Here is a 24,930-nt window from a genome sequence, read left to right as displayed (position 1 = left end):
ATGAATGGGCAATAACGCCAACAACCAGAGTAACTGGTCAATGACGACTATGAATGGGCAATAACGCCAATAACCAGAGTAACTGGCCAATAACGACCATGTATGGGTTATTACGCCAGAAACTAAAATAACTGACCAACGACGATTATGAATGGGTTATAACGCCAACAACGACTATGTATGGGTTATTACGCCAGAAACCAACATAACTGATCAATGACGATTATGAATGGGTTATAACGCCAACAACCAGAGTAACTGGCCACTAACGACTATGTATGGGTTATAACGCCAGAAACCAACGTAACTGGCCAATGACGATTATGAATGGGTTATAATGTCAACAAGCAGCAAAACTGGCCAATAAGAACTCTGTATGGGTTATAACGCGAGAAACCAACATAACTGGTCAGTGACGACTATGAATGGGTTATAACGCCAACAACCAGAGTAACTGGCCACTAACGACTATGTATGGGTTATAACGCCAGAAACCAACGTAACTGGCCAATGACGATTATGAATGGGTTATAGTGTCAACAAGCAGCAAAACTGGCCAATAACAACTCTGTATGGGTTATTACGCGAGAAACCAACATAACTGATCAATGATGATTATGAATGGGTTATAACGCCAACAACCAGAGTAACTGGCCACTAACGACTATGTATGGGTTTATAACGCCAGAAACCAGAGTAACTGGCCAATGACGATTATGAATGGGTTATAATGTCAACAAGCAGCAAAACTGGCCAATAAGAACTCTGTATGGGTTATAACGCGAGAAACCAACATAACTGGTCAGTGACGACTATGAATGGGTTATAACGCCAGAAACCAGAGTAACTGGCCAATGACGATTATGAATGGGTTATAATGTCAACAACCAGCAAAACTGGCCAAAGCAACTATGAATGGGGTGTAACGTCAAAAACCAACGTAACTTGCAAATGACAACTATGATAGGATTATAACGCTAATACGGATTTTTATCGACACATCATACATTATTCATATTTACTCCACTAATACATGTATATAACTTTTTAACAAGTACACAATCTGACAAAGTAGATATTATGCAGTGTTGCCCCAAAAGTACAAGGTGTAATGAAATGATATAGATTACGAATAAACAAATTACAAAAATAGCTTATATCATATTCAAAACGATGCGACCTTTAGCACCATGCCCGCTTGCCATAAATCGATGAGCCTCGCTGGCCTCTTTCAGTGGAAACTCTTTCCATATCAATGGTCTTAACCAACCTTTCTGAATTCCGTCATTGATGGCTGCACCTATATTTCTCCGTTCCGCCTAGACAGACAATGAAAACGACATGTATGAAATAATATATTCTAAACTACCCCATGTTTCCATGCTTTGGTAACCTTTTCTTATTAACTTGTAGATAACGTAGATATATACGCAATTAGAGGCTGTAATTATCAAATTGTAATGTGCATATTATGTAATTGTTATACACTATATACCCTGGACGCAAATGGCCTCAGATATCTCGCCGTGAGCGAAAAACCGCGAGACTTTGCCACAAAAGTAGTGTTCTATTGTGTCCCATCATCGCCAACAGAAGGCGAAGGGTTTAGACCGCCATATAGCACATGTGAGCTACAATACCTACCATATCGCAATTCCAAATGATAGAGCATTTTGGGATGTTTTGCCAGGTTGCACAGTGAAGTATGTTTTGTGATTGACGAAGTTGTGTTCGATTCAGTCAAAACTATCCCACAATTCGCTGTCATTTGTATTTGTGATATCATAGTTGTGTTCACGTTACACGAAGCACGGGCTAAGATTTAAGCTGATTTAGGCTTATCTAGCATATTTGCATTTTGGCTAGACCCAATTGCGTCCACGCACAGGGAGGGCCAGTCGTTAGCACGGGCTAAGGGCTACCATTAGTTGGTGACCTTCGGTAAGCCGCTATTTACGAACGAAAAATGGATGACACGCGCTAGGTTCTATTTCTGCTGCTGGCATGTTTTGTTCTAATTTTGAAGCGACGTGCACAGGAACGCGAGAGAAGACTGACCCAACTTATTTGGATGCACATAAACAGTATACAACGGGCGTAACAGAATACAGAGTTTTATTAATGCATGTTGCATACAGCGAACCAAATTTTTTTTGTCTACGATTGGAGCTGCTGTACGCTCTACTACTACAGTGACCCGATTAGTGTGGAAGCGAGCGCGGAGTAATGACTGGTGGAATATCGAATAGTGTCGTTATACGAACATGGGACAATTTTCACACCCAAAGGTCGCCACAGAGGGCGCTTAGCCTTGGGCTAAGCGTTCGCGCATACTTGGTTAGCCAGTGCTAAAGTCTAGACCGCGTCTTAAATTCGGATCAGATTTAACCCATACTTAGCATTCCTTAGCCCGTGCTAAGCGTTCACGCACGTTTTCTTAACACGGGCTAAGGAATTTGACCTCCTAGCTCGCGCTAAGGAGCTGTGCGTGAACGCAACTCATGGTCTCTACTCTTCTTCGTAAGATACTTCACGCTTACCGTTTATGAGCTTGAATAAACATTATGTTAAATTATTTAAAAAACAAAATCTGGGTCTATTATCAAATAGACTGTAAAATCCACAAACTCGAATCCTCTAAGTTGTGATTATTCTCCCCAGATGCCTAGCTGCAGTTCTGTAATTCAGAACGGATGAAATAGCCGTATCGGTGATAAAATAAACATGATATACCATTGTAATATTTTAGCTAACAATGCATTGTTAGTCATGCTATATTATTGTATCATCGATATCAAGGTGCGACAGCCTGGGCCGCGGATAGGCTCAAGGAAGCATCCAAAATGTTCATGAAAAGTTTTATTTGAGTATTTCATATTTTTTTTTCAAATTGGTAGTTACGAACAAGTTTACACTAACATTTCGAAGACTTGGTTGTTTGGTGTTCAACCGTCCTCTACAAGTATTATATATATATATATATATAGTTTTGAGCGAATAGTATGCCTTTTGCTCGCTTGTCAACCTCTCAAAACTATACCACAATGCAATATAATTTTGTAATTGCGATATAGTCTACAACCTGTCTATTTTGTAGTCATTTAGTGAAATTTATCCTTAGAGGAACACAATCGCGTACGCGATCTTGACAGAAAAACGCAATGGTTCTTCGTCGGCGGTAGTGCCATTCAATATTTTTTCCGTCAAATGTGCTTTGTCAAATCGAGACAAAATAAACAAAATATCACAGTCCACATTTTTTCTGTATATGTAATATTGTTTTCTTATTATTTTAATATCTAGTTACCCATGAAAACCAGCGTGTAGACTTGAATTACATTGCACACATCTTTGAAGTTAGAGTGTATCCCTGATCTAACACTTTTGCCTTGTGCTAACCACGTAACAATGGTAATTGGAAGAGTGGAGGCGATGATGGGAGACAATGAAACACTTTGTGGAGAAAAAACAAGTCTCGTGCTTTCTCGCTGTCAACGAGACTCGGCGGCCATTTATGTCTTAAGTATTTTTTATGTAGGACCGCACGCCCATATGTTGTAAAAGCATCGTCATATTATTTCTAAAAGAATTATTTGCGAATATTTGATATTTCTTTATTATTATTATTATTATTATTATTATTGTCTATGCAATATACATTTACACATAAAGTATTAAATTAAATAACGCCTGACTTACTATAGTAGAATTCGGCAGCATTACTCCGAGTATTTTTGCTTCTTTCAGCATAATGTCTCTGGGATTGATAGCTATGTTACCGTATCTACCAACCACCTAAACATGCACAGAAATAAATGCAATTAGCATTTATTAAAGAATAAAAGATGTTAATTTGTTTTTCACAACAATTGATGGACATTGAAATAGTTTGTATAAGTTAGCAGGGCGATGGAAATCGGAAGCTCTCGTCGGAACTATCGCTTCAACCTAAGAAGTAATTAAAGTTTCGATTTGATCATTATTAGGTATTCTGTTGCGCTGATCACGTCATCAACTTGCAGACGCCTTCATAGTTGATCCACGACATCACATTTAACACAGCTCAGAATACAACAACTAATACCAAAGCAAGCGATTATAACGTTGTCGGGAGTTTCATAGAATACCCACACGCAAGTGAATGGAATGACCCATTTCACAATGTACTATGACAACACTATCGTGTGGCATTAACAAGTAGTTTATTGACCTACCACTAGTCTGCCACCATTAGACAATATATCTAAATCTTTTACGAGATGTAAATGGGCGTTCATTTCCATTATTGCATCAACGCCTTTGCCATCGGTCAATTCCTGGAACATAAAAAATGCAAAATGCACGTTATTATAATTAACCGAAAACAGGAAAACAATGCAAACACTTAGCTGAGCCAAGCATCACCTTTATCTTTTCCATGTATCCATCCTCACGATGATTGAAAACATAGTGAGCTCCTTGTTTCTTCACAATTTCCATGCCCTCTGCTGTTCCCGCTGAACCAATTACTTGCATACCATGGGCGCGTGCAATCTGCACGAACGCTATTCCAATCTATAGCAGATATAATTAAATATATATAATAAATAAATAACTTACTTAAAGATGCAATATGGACGAAAACACGTATTTTTTAATAATGTTGTTCGATAAACTATACTGAAAACCAAATCGGAGTATGACTGATCATTAACTAAAAATGTTGCATTTGCAGAATTGATAGAAGTTAGGTGAAACATCAAAGCCACTAATATGCATGTGCAATGCTTATTACAGTACATACCAAAACACACGATGCACATTTCATTGTTGCACTCAGATATGTGCAAACAGCGTTTTCAGTTTATGATAAATCATAATCAGCATACAATATCAAACAACAATACTAAAAATTACATGTTCTCATCATCCATATTGCAACTTTAAGAGAGAGAGCCACATTTCTAGATTTCTGATTGTGATTCACATAATTTAAAAAGGTTTGTAATAAAGTATCCATTCATGTGAGAATTGTCTTCATATCAGTAGAAAGGTTCATGCAGTTATTTTTTTCTAACAACAAAGACAATGAATGTAAAACAAATATAAAAATGTAATATATACAAAACACCTAAATATTCAATTGTCATATGACGGATTGTTGCATCAAAACTTATCCCGACACTTTTTTTAACTAAACAAAAAGCCAATTAGTTACAAATTTGATTAACTACGATATTCGTGTTGTCATCATCATCATATATCGTTGTTGTCATCATTGTTTATGCAAGCTTTATCAGGAATTCGGGAACGTAGATAAAACAGCCCCTCCCTAACCAAGGCTAAGTAGGCATTATGCGCGACAGTAAATTTAGATCCGTCTTTCGAATAAATTGCAGTATGCTATTAATGCTTCCCTATTGTTAATCGTACAGTTGCAGTAAAGTTTTTTTTTTTTTTTATTTATTTATTTCACCAGTTACATAAGGAAATTAGATAAATACTAATGTACAGAATGCATATATAAATAAAATATTGCTTTGTAGGAATGCAACTGGTGAGGGACAAGGAAATAGTTCGATATTGAACTAGTCTAGTCCATGTCCCCGCCTAGCGTTATACACAGAATTAGGCGAGGGTTCTCCGAACCCGCCTATTCACATAGTTCATACCCACCATAGACTCCGGTCAGTCAAAATGACTATTTTGAACTGTAGGCATTAGTCAGCGATTCTGCCGGTGACGGAGAGATAGAATCCAGGTCAGGGGAAGCCCCATGACCTCAAGATTCTTTTACCCCTTACGTCACGAACCCACGTGACCAAGGCCACCTAGCAGTGCCACAGGTAGCCGTCCGTCACTCTGGTTCCTTTCTCTCCGCCTCGAGGACTTAGACCAATGCGACGGAAAGAGTGGGGAGGTTGGGGGGGACCCCAAGTCTATGGTGGGTATGAACTATGTGAATAGGCGGGTTCGGAGAACCCTTGCCTAAATTCACTACGTTCAATTACCCACCATAGACTCCGGTCAGTCAAAATGACTATTTTGAACTGTAGGCAGAGTCAGACACCGATAGGTGGCGGGTTTTTCCGAGCAAACAGAAAACAAGCAGCCTATCGGCTGAGATAGCTCCGCTGTTAGAAATGCACATTTCAATTAAAGAACTGAAGACATCATCAGAAAATGAACAATATGTATAGTATCAAAGCAATCGGACTTACAGTTTTTAACAAGAAGTCGAAAATATCACTTTCTACCAAAAATGACTAAAATATTCACCAAAATTAGAGAATTGAAGATATCATCACGAAATGTACAAATCTGAGAAAGGTCTACATGTAGTATCTATATATGTAATATCAAAGCAATTGAACTTTTGGTTTTTAACAAGAAGTCGAAAATATCACTTTTTACCAAATATGACAAAAATATTCACCAAAATTATAGAATCCAAGATATCATCACGAAATGAACAAATCTGAGAAAGGTCTACATGTAGTATCTAAATATGTAATATCAAAGCAATTGAACTATTGGTGTTTAACAAGAAGTCGAAAATATCACTTTTTACCAAAAATTACAAAAATATTCACGAAAATTAGAGAATTGAAGACATCATCACAAAATGAACAAATCTGAGAGAGGTCCACATGTAGTACCTATATATGTAATATCAAAGCAATCGGACTTGTGGTTTTGAACAAGAAGTCGAAAATATCGCTTTTTACCAAAAATTACAAAAATATTCACCAAAATTAGTGAATTGAAGATATCATCACAAAATGAACAAATCTGAGAGAGGTCCACATGTAGTACCTATATATGTAGTATCAAAGCAATTGGACTTGCGGTTTTTAACAAGAAGTCGAAAATATCACTTTTTACCAAAAATGATAAAAATATTCACCAAAATTAGAGAATTAAAGATATCATTACAAAATGAACAATTCTGAGAGAGGTCCACATGTAGTACCTATATATGTAATATCAAAGCAATTGCACTTGCGGTTTTTAACAAGAAGTCGAAAATATCACTTTTTACCAAAAATGACAAAAATATTCACCAAAATTAGAGAATTAAAGATATCATTACAAAATGAACAAATCTGAGAGAGGTCCACATGTAGTACCTATATATGTAATATCAAAGCAATTGCACTTGCGGTTTTTAACAAGAAGTCGAAAATATCACTTTTTACCAAAAATGACAAAAATATTCACCAAAATTAGAGAATTAAAGATATCATTACAAAATGAACAAATCTGAGAGAGGTCCACATGTAGTACCTATATATGAAATATCAAAGCAATTGCACTTGCGGTTTTTAACAAGAAGTCGAAAATATCACTTTTTACCAAAAATGACAAAAATATTCACCAAAATTAAAGAATTGAAGATATCAACATGAAATGAACAAACCTAAGAGAGGTCTACCCAAGGTACATATACACCAAGTATCAAAGCATTCAGGCTTGTAGTTTTCAAGAAGAAGTCGAAAAAGTAAAACATTGACACGGACGACGACGACGACGGACAATCACTCATATGATAAGCTTCGTTCGACAAAGTCGACAGCGGAGCTAAAAAAGGAGAATGATGAAAGACTTTCCCCCAGTCCGGGATGAAAAACAAACCCAAAAACCTAAGACCCAAGAAGGGTGATGTCTTACCTTGCCTGTGCTAGCCCAGAAGCAAGAAGCCAATGCTGCTGTGGTGACAGGGTTCGGTGTGCCCGAGAAAGCTAGACCCAAGCCGAACTCGGGGGTGATAAGCTTGAAGTAGGACCGAAACAGTTCGCATGAGGGCATAGGTCACCAGAAGCGAAACCTGGGAGCTTCCAGGAAGTGCTAGTGGAACAGACAATCTGCCCGCAAAAATGCAGAGACTGACTTATCGCCTATGTGCAGAGGCCCCTGCAGTCGTTCGGGCTGGGTCAGCAAACAAGGCCTGACCCGCTACGACGGGGCCTAACCTGAAGAGACCCTGCTCAATAGATTGGGTGTCTCCTAGGTAGTAGTTGATGAAGACGTTCTGCGTTCTCCAGAAGCCTGCCCTCAGAATGTGTTTGAGGAGGGCACCTGACGCTAGCGCTAGTGAGTTAGCAATCGCACGGACCTCATGTTCTTGTACTTGGTGTCTCTGCAAGGTCTGTGTTGAGGAGGATAGTGTATTATAGACCTCCAGTACAGTCGCAGTAATCCACCTGGGGATGGAAGTCGGGGAAACCGGCTTATCCCGCTTGTCAGGGCCGTAACACAAAAACATGCGTTTGGTTCCCCGTCTAGAAAATCTGGTACGGTTCTCGTAGCAACTCAGCGCTCGGACCGGGCAGAGAAGCAATTCCTCCTGATCCTCCGGACTGACAATATTTGCCAGCCGGGGGATGACGATCGGTTGAGGATCGTGTCCTGGGATTTGGTTCTTGGCGAGAACCCGATTCGTGTCTTAGTACAACTTGATCACCCATAAAAGCGGCACAACCGTCCGCAAAGGATAGTGTGCGCCTAGCTTTGACCGGCGCCTACCTGAGGCGAGGGCCAGTAGGAAGACTATTTTCCACATCAAAAAATTGAGTGGTGCTGATTGGAGAGGCTCAAAAGGCAGTCTGCTTAGAACAGACAACACAGCCGACGAGTCCAAGTTGGGCGTCTGGAAAGCAGTAAATAGTGTCCTAAAAATAGGACAATCGGCTAGTCTTGTTCCCGTACGTTCTGAGTGGTGGGGGACAAGACCAACCTGTAGCCAACGCTCGCTGTGTAGAACAAACCCACTTCGTCAAACAGGTGGACGAAGGAGCCTGCTACCTAGCCAATAGAGGGATGGTATGGATCAATCTATCTTCTGCTACAACAATCAGTGTATGCTTGCAGCCTAGAAATGTAGGCCGCGTAGGTGGGATTCCTGTTCGCCCTGGCCAGGTCGTTGGCAGCCCGCTCAGATAAGGCTTTCATATGTGCGGGTCTACTGAGAGCCTCTATGCGTGCAAGTGATACCTGCTGGGCTCGTTGGTAGTGCGCCGTCTGGTTGGGACGGCAGGTCCGGTAAGTCCGGAAGCACTGTTGGCGCTTGGTCTAGCCTTCCCAACAGAAGTGGAAACTAGGCCTTGCTTGGCCAATTGGGTGCAACCCATAATAATATGCGGGTGTGCACCTGTTGAAGCTTTTCTCCGGTGCCCAGTGAACTAGCGGGAAGGGAGGAAAGGCGTACACAACTAAGTGGGTCCACGGGGCTAGCAAAGTGACCCTGGCCCAGGCTCCTGGAGTCAGCAGGAGTTTTACGTACGTCGGGAGCTTGGCGTTCCGGGATGCGGCAAAACGGTCCAACCTTGGACCGTCCCACGGCCGAAAACAGCCTAGAGGCTACCCACTGGGGTATCAGCTACTCCGTGTTCTGGAGACGGAGCCGCCCTGAAAGGGCATCGCCAGACTGTTCCTCACCCCTGGAAGGTGGTGTGCGGTTAGCTCCACATTGTATTCCAGGCACCAAAGGAGGATTTTGCTCCGCTAGGACTGACAACGATGGGGAACGCGCCCCCCTCCTTCTTGAAGGAGACCACCGCTGCGTTGCCTGTGCGGAGCAGGACTCTGTGGTCTCGAATTACGGGTAGAAAGCGTGGTAGTGCTAAGTACACTGCTCTCAGTTCGAGCCGGTTGATATGGTAGTCCTGAAACTAATGCGGGGGCCATATCCTCGGGCTTATTGGCCCAATAGATGTGCTCCCCAACGCTAGGGGGAGGTATCATACCTGCGGCGAGCGGGCCCAATGGGCTCCCCGAGGTTGGCCAGTGACAACCACCAGGGCAGAGCTTCCTTCACTTGGTCCGAGATCGAAAACCGCCTATCTAGTTCCCATAGGAGAGCTCGGTGCTATAACAAGCGTTATACCGGGCGGCTGCGTAGTGCGGCCTAGGGAACGACCCTTCGAACCGAGGTCATCATTTCGATGATCCATGTTAGTTCGCGGAGGGACACAGAGGGAATGCTGACTAGGCATTCGGCTAGGCTGCCTAGCGCTAAGCAATACGCTTGAAATAGCTAAGCCAAGCATACCTCTGTGTCAAAGCTCCATGCCCAGGGACACCAACTGCACGTTGGGTCGAGGTGGGACTTGTCGATTTACCAATGAGCCCAACTGGTGAAGTAAATCCCGTGTTAGCCTGACACGTTTGGCTATTACCCCTTGCCCGGGTTGTTGGTAACCGGAAGTCTGGGTACGGATTGAGGTGTACCGACATCTGGTGAAGCAGCAGCACTACCTGTTTCATCACTCTGGTGAACACGTAGGGCGCTGTGCCTAACCCGAACGGGGAGGCACCCGAGATTCGAATACTTGGCCCAGCTGGGCGATTCGAAGGAGATGGCAACTCGCTGGGTGCATCGGTACGTGCAGGTAGGCCCCGCTTAAGTCTAACGGGGCTAGCCAGTCAAAACTGTGGATGGAGAGAAGAACCCTGAATGGTGTCTCCTTGTGGAACCGATCGAGGAGCACGTACTGATTCAGTCTGCCTAGGTCCAAAACTGGACGCCTGCCATTTGTAGATTTGGTACTACGAACCCATTTGGGTAGAAGCCTGGCCTTAGCCCCGGCTGATGTACCCTGTGTATGGCGTCTTTCCCCAGCAAACTGCTACTTCCTGTCTGATTGCTTCCGCCTTGCGGGAGTCCCCTGGCAGTGCCCAACAGGGGAGACACTGACGGGGGGAAAAGGAGATTTCAGCGGTATCCCGTAAACTGATGTTACCACCTGGAAAGGTCCAGGGATCGGTCACCCATTGTCTCCAAACCGGACTACACCGGCGCAATCTGTGTTGACAGGGATATGTGGCCATGTGTTCGGCAGTTGCGAGGGGGGGGGTGTGCTTCCTTCCCCCATGAGGTGAGTCCCCAAGGCCTGAAGTAGTCACTAAGTTGTGACCTGGCCATTCACCGAACACGTGCCTGTCCCCCCGGTTGCAGAGGTGAGCGTCAAACATGCCTCCCCTGCTGCCGGGTAGACGTCCGCCCAGGGAGGGTGAGGAGCCACCACCTGGCTCTTACCTCCCTGGGGGCGCACCACTACCCTCCCCTCCCATGGAAGGGTATAAGCGCTTGCCTCCTGGCTGACTCCAGCTAGCGGACAACGCCCTAGGCCGTTGTGTTTTCTGTGCTTGGGGTGCCCTCCGATTGCCCATGGTAGGACCAACTGACTAGCGGATTCAAACTGAACCCTCCGGTTCATTGCACTCCGAAGCTCCGAGACTGTACCCACCATTCCCTGAACAAAGAGGGTGGAAGAAGTCCAGTCTGCGTCACTGAGGCGGGAACGTACCCCGGCTCAGCTTGTCGGCGAAAACACGTGCGTCTAAGGCCGCGTCTCGTAGCACGGTAGTGGCCCTGGCCAAGAGAGCCAGGCGACACTAGGGGGTGTCGCATGTAGATGTGCGGTGGCCCACCAGTAAAAATGTCGCCTGGTCTAGGAGGCTGGTGCGTTCTGCCTCCAAGGTCTCCAGAGTGCTGGTCACGCATAATGTGCTCAAGCAACTCTGCCCTCAGGGCTAGATGGGTCGTCTTCAATTGGAAAGGCCACCCATGGAACGCGGCTATCCCCCTTTGCCCGGTTTGCCAAATTCGTGGTACCGGGGTCTGGGGAAGGAGCCTTGGAATCCGGTTGGGGGCGTTTTGGTCTCATCCCACGCTATGGGGTCTGATCCCGAAACCACACCGACCGGGCAGCGTTTGGTCCAGAGGGAAGTGTTGCCTTATGTTATCCCCACTCGGGGGACTTAAGCATTACATCCTCCACGGCTGACCAACGCCGCCCATCAACACCGTTTGCATGTTCTGCGCCCCACTCCGCACTCAGGCGGACAGGGAGAGACTTGCCAACGGGGTTGCTTTGGATCCCGACGCCCGTGATCCCATAAGCATTGAAGCAACCTTAGGTGGTTGCTTTAGGATCAAGGGTGGGGGTATATACATCGTATCACTGGGATCGATGATACTCCGTCTCACCCCAAAAGCGTGGCTCACCGAGTCATACAGATGGAAGACTCTGAGGGACCGCCCGGAGTACCGGCTGTATCCGACGCGAGCGAACTGCATCTCCTTTCACTTTAATATGTGAGAGGGAGCGTGTTCGACTGTGCGTCTCATGACAGGGTCGGTTCCCTCTGGGGACGCCCGTGGGTCGGTAAGAAAGGAGTCAAAACCCACAGCGGGGACCGGACACAAGGAAAAACTCGTTACCATTGTACCGTTACCGCGTGACAAACCCTAGCTGGCTGAAAGTAGGGGGGGTCAACGTGTGCCCTGCCCTGTAAGCCCTGCCCCGAGATCGGAGACTTGGCTGCCAGCACCCCGTTGGCATTCAGTGCCCGAGGATCCAGAGAGGAACCGGGGCAATTAGCCTGGGCCTCGGCCACCCCCCAAAATAGTGGGAGAGCCGTGACTGGGAACGGGGGTTCCCCGGAAGAGACGTGTTTGAATGCAAACATGCTTTCGTGTCTCTTCCTGCTTGCCCACCGAGGGGACACAGTGGAGACAGCTCGCTCCGACTGCGTCTGATCTACCCGGCCTGCCAGGGACGCAATTGCCCCGACAGTCCTTCGACCAAAGCCCTCAACTCGGAGGCAAACTCGGCGCCGTGCGAGGAAGGGTCCACGAAGAGACCCGCAACGGGCCCCATAGGAGGAAAGCCTCCAGGGGCACAGCCTCGCTGCAGCCGGTAAAATCGGGTAAAAACACCGCCTGAAAAAAACAGACTGTGAGGATGCCCTCCGATCAGCGGGGGAGACCGAGAAAATATCGGTACCTCCGCCGTCGGGCCTCTTACTCGACGTCCCGGTACATGAAGTACCGGTAGCCGAGCGTGAGGACTTTCCACTCATGCAAAACACGCAACTCACTTTAACCGATTTGTTTACTGGACGCGCGACCTTGCTGTGAAGCGGTCAGTGTCAGCGATTTTGATGGCTCTGAAAGAAAATCTCAGGCCTCAGAACTCCAGTGAAAAAAACACGCTTTCACGCAAAAAACCCCGAAACCCACACGTAGCCACGACAAAGCATCTCGGATGCGGGTTCTATGCTGGTAGATTCTGAATAAACCACTGTACGGTCGGCTCGAAAGACGAGGAGACCGGAAGAAAAAGGCAGCGAGCCTTGGAGCTGTCATTACATCGATATATATTGCTAAATACATTAAAAATAAAAGATGACATGCATGAGGGAGACGAATTACAGTTGTAAAAGGTGCCGCCATGAAATCAACATGTGACTACGTAGTGGCGCCGGATTTTGATTACTTTGCTGTGAAAAATACTACACACAAAGGGGAAAACGACACGAGGGTAAAAAAAGACAAGGAAAACCTATCCTACCGGCTACCATGTCGGATGCCGAGCAGCGGCAACAACCCAAGCTATAAATCCGGACAGGAAAAAAAGCAGGCGATCCAGCAGAGCTCGCTAGATTTCATCTCCACTCGAGGCGGAGAGAAATTAAGAGTGAAGGACGGCTACCTGTGGCGCTGCCAGGTGGCCTCGGTCACGTGGGTTCGTGACGTAAGGTGTAAAAGAATCTTGAGGTCATGGGGCTTCCCCTGACCTGGATTCTATCTCTCCGTCACCGGCAGAATCGCTGATTAATGCCTACAGTTCAAAATAGTCATTTTAACTGACCGGAGTCTATGGTGGGTAATTGAACGTAGTGAATAGTGTCTGCATGACTGAGAAATATAATTAAATAAGTGAAATAATGTAAAGTAAAATAACAAACTGTTGATATTTTATCAATTATTTGATCAATTAGTAAATAACTGAATGAATAGATAAATAAATAACTGAGTAACTGAACAAATAAATAAATAAGTTCATGAATGAATGAATGAATGAATGAATGAATGAATGAAAGTTACTCATTTAGTAGGAGGGATTTTAATGTACTTTTAAACATGTGTCTATGTGTAATATTTTTAATGTGATTCCAGTGCTTTGTAACTGCGTATTTGATATTATGTTTACTTTGAGTTAAATGCACTTGTGGAATGTACAAATTGTTATGTGGAAGGGGATCTAAGTAGTGATTCACATCATGTGAGAAGCGATTTTTAAGAAGGTCAAAGGTGAACAAGCAAGTATTGAATTTAGAGAGTTAATATCACAATATAAAATTAGACCAAAATGAATAAATAACTATTATTGTTTGAAAAGAAAAAAAATACATACACCACCACTTGCTCCATGAACGAAAACGGTTTCCCCAGCTTTGCAGTTGGCGCTGGAATACAGTAATTACATGTCAAATCGAGTTCTGACAAATACAAGGAACTGTATGGAACGAACGAATAGCGCATGAGAGATAATCGTCTATCACTGAACTAATCAGTAAAACAGAAAAGAACAAATGACACCGCGAAGACTAATGATCTTTATATACAGATCACATTAGTGAAACTTGGGCTAAAACTGTGGGATAGAATGGAGCTGAGATGGTGTTGGATTGTACTCACATGTGGAACAAAGATCTAAAGGCAGTGAAATATACACAACCAATACCGGCACCTTCTTGGAAAGTCAGCTGTGATGGGAGGTGGAACACATTGTGATCCTCGTTCACTTGGTAATCTGCATATGCACCACATCCAGATAGAGTTGAGTAAACGCGGTCACCGATCTGCAATTCACAATATTCAAATTCATTCCCTAATATACAGGCTGTTATAAAATAATAGACAATATATTTTGATTCATCAAGACCACGGCAGTTTTAAGTTGTTGTGTACATTAAATTACCTCAAAGTCCTTCACTGCACTGCCCACGTCTTCAACAATACCGGCGAAGTCCATACCAAGAGTGTAAGGAAAAGTTCTCGGACCGTAATCTCCACATCGGATAGAAGCCTCATGGGGATTGACCCCGGCGGACTTTACTCTAATAAGGACCTGTACAAGAACAATCGAACTTTATTAATACAAGTTATATCCGAATACGTATAACGGTACATGTTTCCACACCACGTGACTAACCTGAATTTCCTTAACAATTTTGGGTTTTTCAACACCAGTTCTAAATTTCATGACACTTTCATCGCCGAATTGGTCAATCTGTACAGCATTCATTTTTCTGTGGAGTAAAATAAAATGAATTCTATCGGTGGCTGAGATATCTACCTCTACAAAATAGATTGAAATGTGAATAAAATAAAATACAAACAAATAACTAAAAACCAGATATAGGTTTACATACGAATGTCATTTTTTTCAGTCCGCTATCAATGCTTCATATTCTAGTTGCCCATTCCCTCTGGATAAATGATATTTACATAAATTCCATGGGTGCCAAGCATGAAAATGGATAGTATTGTAATAAAACAAATCATCATGTCTATAATTTAATTGTCATATCGCTCGTACGGACACCCTTCATGGGTGTTGTCAGATTAAAAATATCAAGTGTAGATTCATATTACTATAAACAAGCGTGGTTTCTAAAACAATATCCGCGTCGCTTTTAGCAAGTACTAGTATGTGGTATATGGGCAGCTGACAGTGTATGATACCACGTGTAATAATATAATTAGTAAAACATCACCTGCGACAAATCAGCCTGTAAAGCATTTAACCACAATGTGAAGCTTTTGTATTTGTATTCAATGTATTTTCGGCAAAGTTAATTGTTAACTGGTTTTAAATCAGGGGGGAAGCTTGAGGGTGACTCCTCAACCCAAAGGTCTCATTTGCATATTTATATTTACCTGTTTCTTACTTAGGTCTCATTTGCCTTTTTTTTTATAAACTACCATGTATAGGGCTAGTTAACTTAAAGGTCACTTTTGCATATTTGAGGGGGGTGACCAATCATTCGGCGACTGCCTATGGATTAACGGAGGTGGCGCTTCACGCCGTTATTTAAGCATGGGTTTTAACACTCTTAATTCAGTGTTCCTGCATTGCCTGCCTTTGCTGCCAATTTACCTCACCTGCTGCTGCTGCCGGTTTTTTTTTTTTTTTTTTTTTTTTGCGCTACAATTTGCTGCCAGGAACACCATATCTTTGTCATCCTGATGTCCTTATCATCCGATCCTGTTGAACAACCGTACGTTTTGTTTTTGGTATACCTACCACTTACATTCTATAGTGCACAGCTACGTCCGTACGCTCGATTTTGACTGAAACACATCCACGCCTGGCTAGGCTGTTGGATTTTTCTGCAAGCTGCGACAACTGAAAGTGTTCTTCGCCTGTTACACCAAGATCCTGATAGATCGGCCAAACAAGATACTGAGAAAAAGGACACACTAAAGTATACCAGTTTACAGGTAACAATCCTTATTGCACAGAGACAATGAACTCCGATCCAAGCACGTTTCCAGGTGCCTTTTCAAGCAAACTAGCTTTCACACCTACAGCCCAGAGAACAATGGCTACCGATGACCCAACAATTGACATTCAACAATGGGCGATTGACAACGAAATAAGCTCACATACGCTAGCTAAGTTAGCCGAATCGGGGTTCAACTCAATGTCATCCATTCGACTGATTGAAAAAGAAGATATTATCAAAATGCAGATTGAGCCATTGGCACAATTCCGTCAACTAATTGTCGCGATCGACGCAATCAGAACAAAACGAAACAGCAGTCAAGTTAATCCGGAAAACCAACACGTTATCGGAACACGGATGCAAGACCTGAGCGCCACCAACGGTGACCCACAGCTGCTAATACAACAACAACACACCAACATGGCGGCCCCCATGCAGAATATACAGCAACCACTCGCCGATCCTGCCATCCCGAACCAACCGATCACACCACTGCAACAGTTACTACAGTCTGCGTTGCTGTATGACAACAAGAACACTTTAGAAGCGAACACTTTGAACAATTCTCAATGTGGTATTAATTTACGGGCAGATTTAGACCCTTTGGTTTATATTCAGACCCGGAAAGGTGAGAAGTGCCTTGATATCGTAGATTTTGTATCCATTACTGATAGTGTAAAAGAACAGCAAGTTCTTCGTACAGAGGACAATGTGTTAATTTAATTCTGGAATCCGAAATTAAGAAACCCCGCCTTGAATCAGTCACTCCTACTCAGTGGTTTGGTGCCAACGCACGCATTATGTACGAACTGATTCAAGGGGGGTCTCTGCAGGGCAATGCCGTGTTAAATTATTTGTCATACACGGATAAAATTTCACAGTTGGCAAATCGTTACAGTTGGGGATCCATTCTTTTTTATGATCGGCAATATCGCCAACTGCAAGCAGTTCATAAATTTGCATGGGGTAGTGACATCCCACACCTGACAACTGTCATTTTAAAAGATAAGCCATTATCCTCTACCCCATATACGAATAGACATGCTGGCTCTTACAGCACAAGGGCGGTTAATAGTACCAACCGCTCCCCTGCCCCAGAGGATAGCAAATCTGGTAGACCAATTTGCTTAGGTTTCAATAGGGGTAATTGTAAGTTTGGAACTGAATGTACTTATGCACATGTGTGCCTCGAACCATCATGTCGCAGAGCCCACCCAAAATCAGCTCATGTCTCATCTCAGTCTTCAAAAAACTAACTCCGGAATCGCAGCCCATTGCCAAACCCTCTTTAGCAGCAGCCACTTATTCCCTCAATTATCCAGTTTGGAAAAATGAGCTGAAGAATGACCCTGATGCTGAATTTTTAATGACAGGGATTAGAGAGGGCTTTAACATTACCAATGCAAGCATTAATTATAAGCCAGCTTATACCAAGAATTACAATTCAGCCACTGGGTCAGCAAAAAACCAGGTTGAAAAGCAGCTTTTAGCGGAAATTAGTGAGGGTCATTATGTCATTACTCCACAGCAACCCACCATTGTCAGCGCCCTGGGTGCCATCCCCAAACCAAATTCTACAGACATTCGTCTGATTCATGATTGTAGCCAACCAAGTGGGAGTGCTGTCAATGATTATGCCTCACATGAGACCTTCCAATACCAAACGATTGATGATGCTACTAACTTTATTACTAAGGGGGATTACCTTGCGAAAGTCGATCTCAAATCTGCATACCGCTCAGTGAAAATTCATCCATCAAACTATCAGGCAACAGGACTTGAGTGGACTTTTACTGGAGAGGATCACCCCACCTATCTCTATGATACTCGCCTCCCGTTCGGTGCCAAGCTGGCACCGAGTATTTTTCACCGCCTGACCCAAAGTGTCCGCCGGATGATGGCCCGCCGCGGTTACGATGCAATGGTGGTGTATTTAGATGACTTCCTCATCATTGCACCAGACTATAAAACCTGCATGGAAGGCCTCAATTCCCTTATTAGATTGCTTAGGCAACTTGGTTTTTGCATTGCTTGGAGCAAAGTCGAAGGCCCATCTCAACGCATGACTTTTCTCGGGATTGAAATTGATACAAATATGCTCACTGTGCGCCTGCCCCCGAAAAAGCTTAATGAACTGCAAGATCTCGTCAGATCTTATTCTGCAAAGAAACGCGCAAGCCGCCGCCAGCTGGAGACCCTCGCAGGTAAACTTGCCTGGGCATGCAGAGTGATAAAAGGAGGTAGAACTTACCTCCGACGCATCCTCGACCAGCTTCACAAATTACGCTGCCCGTCACACAAGCTGCTTTTGTCTTCGGACTTCCATCGCGACATCCAATGGTGGTTAGAATGCCTTCCCCTGTTCAATGGTGCTACTAAGTTCATCGACCCCCGCCCCATTACTGATGTCCATATGGATGCCTCTAATCAAGCATTGATTTGTCTTGAGTTTATCTTTGGAACGTATAGGCACACAGATACTATATTAAACTGAACGAAGAAAATTGTTGGACTATAGCAACTATAGGAACGTTCAGCTACACCACACTTGCAACTACCGCACCTAGTAAACTGCAGTACAACACAGAACGTCTTGCAACCCCCGCACTAAAAATATGCCATGTCATGTTTCATGTCGATAGCCCGGGGTTCTATAGTCTGAGGGTTCAATGGCAGGAGGGGTTAAATTGTGAATTAATTGCTCTAGTGAGAATCCTGGTGAATTTCTGCCTTCGTTATTAGGAATACCGTAGTATAGATTCGAGTATACATGTTCACACAAAACAGCTACGAGGAACAATCCGTTCTTATTATATTTCAATATGCACCATACATGTGAAGGTCACTTGTGCACAGATAAACTAGTCAACCTAATATAAAAGATAAGATAAATATAAACCGAGATAACACGGTAATAACAACATACCTTTAGTTGCAATAGGCGTGCATGAGTTGAAACTTGTTCAGTCAGCTGTTTCTGAAAGGTCAACCGTCAGGGTGCGCTGGTCAGTTGACCCTAAATCACTGAGCGTTGCTTTAATACTGGGGTTACATGATGATGAGTGGTGATGACATCTCGGTGAGCACAGAGCCACCCGAAAAAGAGTCACAGAAAAAACATAAAATACAGTCACGGTTAAAAAGTCACTGAGAAATAACTGAGTTGAAACAATTGCGAAATCAAAGAAAGCTTAGAAAGAACTCCCATGTGCTGAGAGTATTGGAGACACATTAAATTTAATTCGAAATTACTTAGCTGAAAACTAATTATGCAAATCAGAAAATTAATATGAACAGATTTGAGTGTAAAACTAATGAGGTCTGCGCAATGTAACAGAAAATCTATGTTTCCAAGTTTAATTGAAATGTGATTAGAACCAAAAAATTATGAATTATTATGCTTATTAGGGAATTAATATGAACAGATTTTTACCCCAAACTAATTAGGTTTGTACATTGTCCTAGAGCATCTTTGTACTAAGTTTCATTGAAATGGAATAATTAGTACTTTAGATATCAGTGTGAAAGCTTAAAATTGGTTAATTATGCAAATTAGGTAATTACTATGTACAGATTTTCGCCCACAATTATCCAGGTGTGTCTATTGTCCTACAGCATCCATGTACATTCATTGATATGTGATGTTTAGTACCTGAGATATCAGTGTGAAAGTTGGTTAATTATGCAAATTAGGTGATTAATATGCACAAATATTTACCGGAAACTAATTGGGTCTGCATAATTCTAGATTCATTGAAATGTGATGATTAGTACTTTAGATATCAGTGGAAAAGCTGAAAATTAATTATGCAAATTAGTTAATTAATATGCACAATTATTTGCCCTAAAACTAATCAGGTCTCTGCATAGTCCTAAAGGATGTATGTACCAAGTTTCATTGAAATGCGATGATTAGTACTTGAGATACCCGTGGAAAAGCTGAAAATTAACTAATTATGCAAATTAGGTGATTACTATGCACAAATATTTATTGGAAACAATCAATCTCTGCATAGTCCTTGAGTATGTAAGTACCAAGTTTCATTGAAATGTAATGCTCAAAATTAATTAATTATGCAAATTAGGTAATTAATATGTACTGATATTACCATAAAAACTATCAGGTCTGTGCAGTGTCATATGACATCTATGTACCAAGTTTCATTGAAATGTGATGATTAGTACTTATATCAAATGCTGAAAATTAATTAATTATGCAAATTAGGTAATTAATATGTACTGATATTACCATAAAAACTATCAGGTCTGTGCAGTGTCATATGACATCTATGTACCAAGTTTCATTGAAATGTGATGATTAGTACTTGAGATATCAGTGGAAAAACCGAAAATTGACTAATCATTATGCAAATTAGATGATTAATATGCACAAATATTTATCAGAAACAATCAATCTCTGCATAGTCCTTGAGTATGTAAGTACCAAGGTTCATTGAAATGTAATTCTCACTACTTATATCAAATGCTGAAAATTAATTAATTATGCAAATTAGTTAATTAATATGTACTGATATTACCATAAAAACTATCAGGTCTGTGCAGTGTCATATGACATCTATGTACCAAGTTTCATTGAAATGTGATGATTAGTACTTATATCAAATGCTGAAAATTAATTAATTATGCAAATTAGGTAATTAATATGTACTGATATTACCATAAAAACTATCAGGTCTGTGCAGTGTCATATGACATCTATGTACCAAGTTTCATTGAAATATGATGATTAGTACTTGAGATATCAGTGGAAAAACTAAAAATTGACTAATCATTATGCAAATTAGGTAATTAGTATCCACGGATTATTACCAAGAACTAATCAAAACCTAGCATTAGTTCAGAGCATGTATGTACAAAGTTTCATCAAAATCCAATGAGTGGTTGTTTAGATATCAGTGGAACAATCATGGAACAGCTAAAAATCAGTTAATTATTATGCAAATTAGGTAATTAATATGCACGGATTTTTACCAACAACTAATCAAATCTGCGCATATGTTCAGAGCATCTATGTACCAAGTTTCATCAAAATCCAATGAGTGGTTCTTTAGATATCAGTGGAACAGTCATAGAACAGCTACAAATCAGATAATTATCATGCAAATTAGGTAATTAACGAGCATGGATTTTTACCAAAACCTAATAAAATCTGCGCATTGGCCCAGAGCATCTATGCACCAAGTTTCATCAAAAACCGATGTATGGTTCTTGAGATAGCAGTGGAACAGTCGGACACACATACACACACACACCCATACACACATATATGGAAAGCCATGACTGTCTTAAGTTCACTTATATCATGTTTTGGTGTACATTCTTCATGACATCGTGTGCAACCATCATGTTATGGTGTCCATTCATCATGTTATGGTGTTCATTTATCATGTTATTGTGTGCAACCATCATGATATCGTGTGCAAACATCATGTTATGGTGTGCATTCATCATGTTATGGTGTCCATTTATCATGTTATTGTGTGCAACCATCATGTTATGGTGTGCATTCATCATGTTATTGTGTGCAAACATCATGTTATGGTGTGCATTCATCATGTTATGGTGTGCATTCAGCATGTTATTGTGTGCAAACATCATGTTATGGTGTGTATTCATCGTGTTATGGTGTGCATTCATCATATTATGGTGTGCATTCATCATGATATTGTGTGCAAACATCATGTTATGGTGTGCATTCATCATGTTATGGTGTGCATTCAGCATGTTATTGTGTGCAAACATCATGTTATGGTGTGTATTCATCGTGTTATGGTGTGCATTCATCATATTATGGTGTTCATTTATCATGTTATTGTGTGCAACCATCATGTTATAGTGTGCATTCATCATGTTATTGTGTTCATTTGTCATGTTATTGTGTGCAACCCTCATGTTATGGTGTGCATTCATCATGTTATGGTGTGTATTCATCGTGTTATGGTGTGCATTCATCATGTTATGGTGTGCATTCATCATGTTATGGTGTGCAAACATGTTATGGGGTGCAACCATCATGTTATGGTGTGTATTGTTTATGATATCGTATGCATTCATCATGTTATTGTGTGCAAACATCATGTTATGGTGTGCATTCATCATGTTATGGTGTGTATTCATCGTGTTATGGTGTGCATTCATCATGTTATGGTGTGTATTCATCGTGTTATGGTGTGCAAACATGTTATGGGGTGCAACCATCATGTTATGGTGTGTATTGTTTATGATATCGTATGCATTCATCATGTTATTGTGTGCAAACATCATGTTATGGTGTGCATTCATCATGTTATGGTGTCCATTTATCATGTTATTGTGTGCAACCATCATGTTATGGTGTGCATTCATCATGTTATTGTGTGCAAACATCATGTTATGGTGTGCATTCATCATGTTATGGTGTGCATTCAACATGTTATTGTGTGCAAACATCATGTTATGGTGTGTATTCATCGTGTTATGGTGTGCATTCATCATATTATGGTGTGCATTCATCATGTTATTGTGTGCAACCATCATGTTATGTGTGCAACCATCATGTTATGGTGTGCTTTCATTACGTTATGGTGTTTATTATTTCAGTACGTATACATTTAAGGTAAGTTTGATGAAAAATAGGACAACTGAAATCGACCATGTTGCCTTTTTGAGTCGGGACTTATTCAAGTTTTTCCGTATTGTGTTTATAGTTTGGTGCGTGTGTATAAATAAATTGTAATTAGAAAATGTCTACGCTATTTTGAAGAGAAACGCAAATTCTGGATGCTATGTTATGCACTAGCAATTTTCATAATGAGAGTTGCCAACAAGTATTACATAGATGGATGTAAAAGAAAAAAACAACATTTTATTAATATGGCACTAAATCTACACAGATTGCTATTATTCTGCTCTGTGCCCCCCCCACATCTTAGTATGGCTCATCCTTTATATGGTGTCCAATTTTGGGCGCTTCCAGTTAAGCCTAACCTGACAGCAAAATGACTTACTAGTGATTCAAAATACAATGGAAAACAACAGACAGATTAACGTAAACAACATAGACAATGGTGTCCCATGATTCCCTGGTGCAATCCCTGTGTTTAACATTTGTAGACTATGTTGATGTTGGTGTAATTGTTCCCGCTTACTTACGTCAAATGTGTGTACGATTTTGTGTATAATTGTCCCTTATGATTTGCCTTCTTGTCAGATTTACCTTCTTAACCCCCCGAGCTTCTAATAGTCCCACCCTTATGGTCATATTACGACGGGCTTTCAACGTGATAGTGTGTGGAATTATCATGTTATGGTGTGTTTTCATCATGTTATAATGTGCTTTTGTCATGTTATGGTATACATTCATCATGTTATGGTATACATTCATCATGTTATGGTATATTTTCATCATGTTATGGTGTGCATTCATCATGTTGTATACTAGTTGCAAAATCAAAAGCACAGGGCGCACTGTTTTGCGACATCGTAAAGTAGCTCATGCGCAGAATCAAATATTCGCGAGCGCGGGAGCGACAAACGTTTTAGTAGCAGTCGTCAATCTGTCATCATACTAGTATCATGGAAAGTATATTAAAAGACCTGGATTTGGCAACACTCATTGAACGATTCAATGAGGAGCGAACAGAACCACACATTGTGTCATCAATGACGGATAATGAATTAATTCGCCTCGGAATTTCTACCATTGGGGGCCGAATAAGGTTCAAGGAGCGATGTGCGAAATACACCGATCATGTTGATAACGTTGAATCACCAGGTCGTGGTAGTGGATCTCTGGCAGCCAGTGTTCGCCATGAAAGGAACATACTTTTCAATCCAACCAGAGTTAGTCGACAGAGGACTGGGAGAGGAGGGCGATCTGGCACAGGTAGAAATGCTGGGCGAGTTCGGACCTGGACACAGTAAATGTCGTTTGTTTGGCTGACCGACATGCCCAAAAGATTCCAACAATTGCTGAGAAAGGAATACTCTTCAAGGCCGGACTCGGACCTAAGAAGATAATGTTTAATGTTGACGATGAAGAGGATGACATTTTGAGAAAAATATCAAATGAGTATCCACAATTGAAAACGTGTGGTGGTTTTGAGATTATGAGTTGCGCAGGGAACTGTCGAAATTTGTGCGTATTGGATTGTACATGGGGTCATTCTAGTTTTTGTCCACCCCCCCCCCCTACGGATGGGTTAAATCCGAGGGGGTCATATTTCTACAAAAAGTATGGATGGTCCAATTCCGAGAGGTGTCATTTTTTGACTATTTTTTTTTCTATATCCACACCCCTACAGATGATTTAATTCCGAGGGGGGGGGGGGGTCATATTTTTGATATTTTTTTTTTCATATCATGCACACTCCCCATAGATGATGTGAATCCATGCGGTCGTAATTTTTAAGCTTCCAAAGGGTAGGTTTGTAAAAAAAAAAAACTGTCAGCCAAGAGACCTGGGGGGGGGGGGTGTACGCCCTTTTAAAATGCATGCAGTCATACGTGGCTGTACCCCTGCTCGCAAACTGTTTTAATCCAAGAAAATCTATTATTCTACGACTGTGCCAATCAAGCCCACACAAACATATCAGTCGCAACTTAGAATAAAGAATAAACCAATGTGTTGGGGCAAATAATTCATGTGTA

At 41.9% G+C, this 24,930-nt stretch overlaps 1 protein-coding gene across 3 annotated transcripts; it reads right to left on the bottom strand.

Moving 5' to 3' along the window:
- Positions 1-987: 987 nt before the first annotated feature.
- On the bottom strand, positions 988-16,659 carry LOC102808891 (zeta-crystallin-like). 3 transcript variants are annotated; one of them, XM_085497176.1, is made up of 9 exons: positions 16,080-16,659; positions 14,985-15,081; positions 14,751-14,900; positions 14,468-14,631; positions 14,184-14,235; positions 4,405-4,554; positions 4,215-4,316; positions 3,700-3,795; positions 988-1,319 (listed from the first exon to the last, which is right to left on the bottom strand). In XM_085497176.1, the coding sequence occupies exons 2-9, from the start codon at positions 15,075-15,077 to the stop codon at positions 1,155-1,157; spliced, it is 972 nt and encodes a 323-aa protein (XP_085353302.1). In that variant the 5' UTR covers positions 15,078-15,081; positions 16,080-16,659; the 3' UTR covers positions 988-1,154. The 3 variants fall into 3 exon arrangements, with proteins under 3 accessions (XP_085353302.1, XP_085353301.1, XP_085353303.1); XM_085497175.1 differs by having other exon boundaries at positions 16,087-16,659; XM_085497177.1 differs by lacking the exon at positions 14,985-15,081 and having other exon boundaries at positions 16,087-16,656.
- Between the last annotated feature and the right edge of the window lie 8,271 nt (positions 16,660-24,930).

Source organism: Saccoglossus kowalevskii, chromosome 3, assembly GCF_978046115.1.
Source record: "Saccoglossus kowalevskii chromosome 3, keSacKowa6.1, whole genome shotgun sequence".
Lineage (NCBI taxonomy): Eukaryota > Metazoa > Hemichordata > Enteropneusta > Harrimaniidae > Saccoglossus > Saccoglossus kowalevskii.
This window is presented reverse-complemented; position numbering and strand designations above follow the sequence as displayed.

Excerpts from the sequence above, each read along its gene's own strand:
- LOC102808891 (XM_085497176.1), bottom strand. The coding sequence starts at position 15,077 with ATGAATGCTGTACAGATTGACCAATTCGGCGATGAAAGTGTCATGAAA. Across the intron at positions 14,236-14,467 it reads TTTAGATCTTTGTTCCACAT|CGCCAACTGCAAAGCTGGGG; the intron begins GTGAGTACAATC and ends ACTGTATTCCAG. Across the intron at positions 3,796-4,214 it reads CTAATGGTGGCAGACTAGTG|GTGGTTGGTAGATACGGTAA; the intron begins GTAGGTCAATAA and ends GTGCATGTTTAG.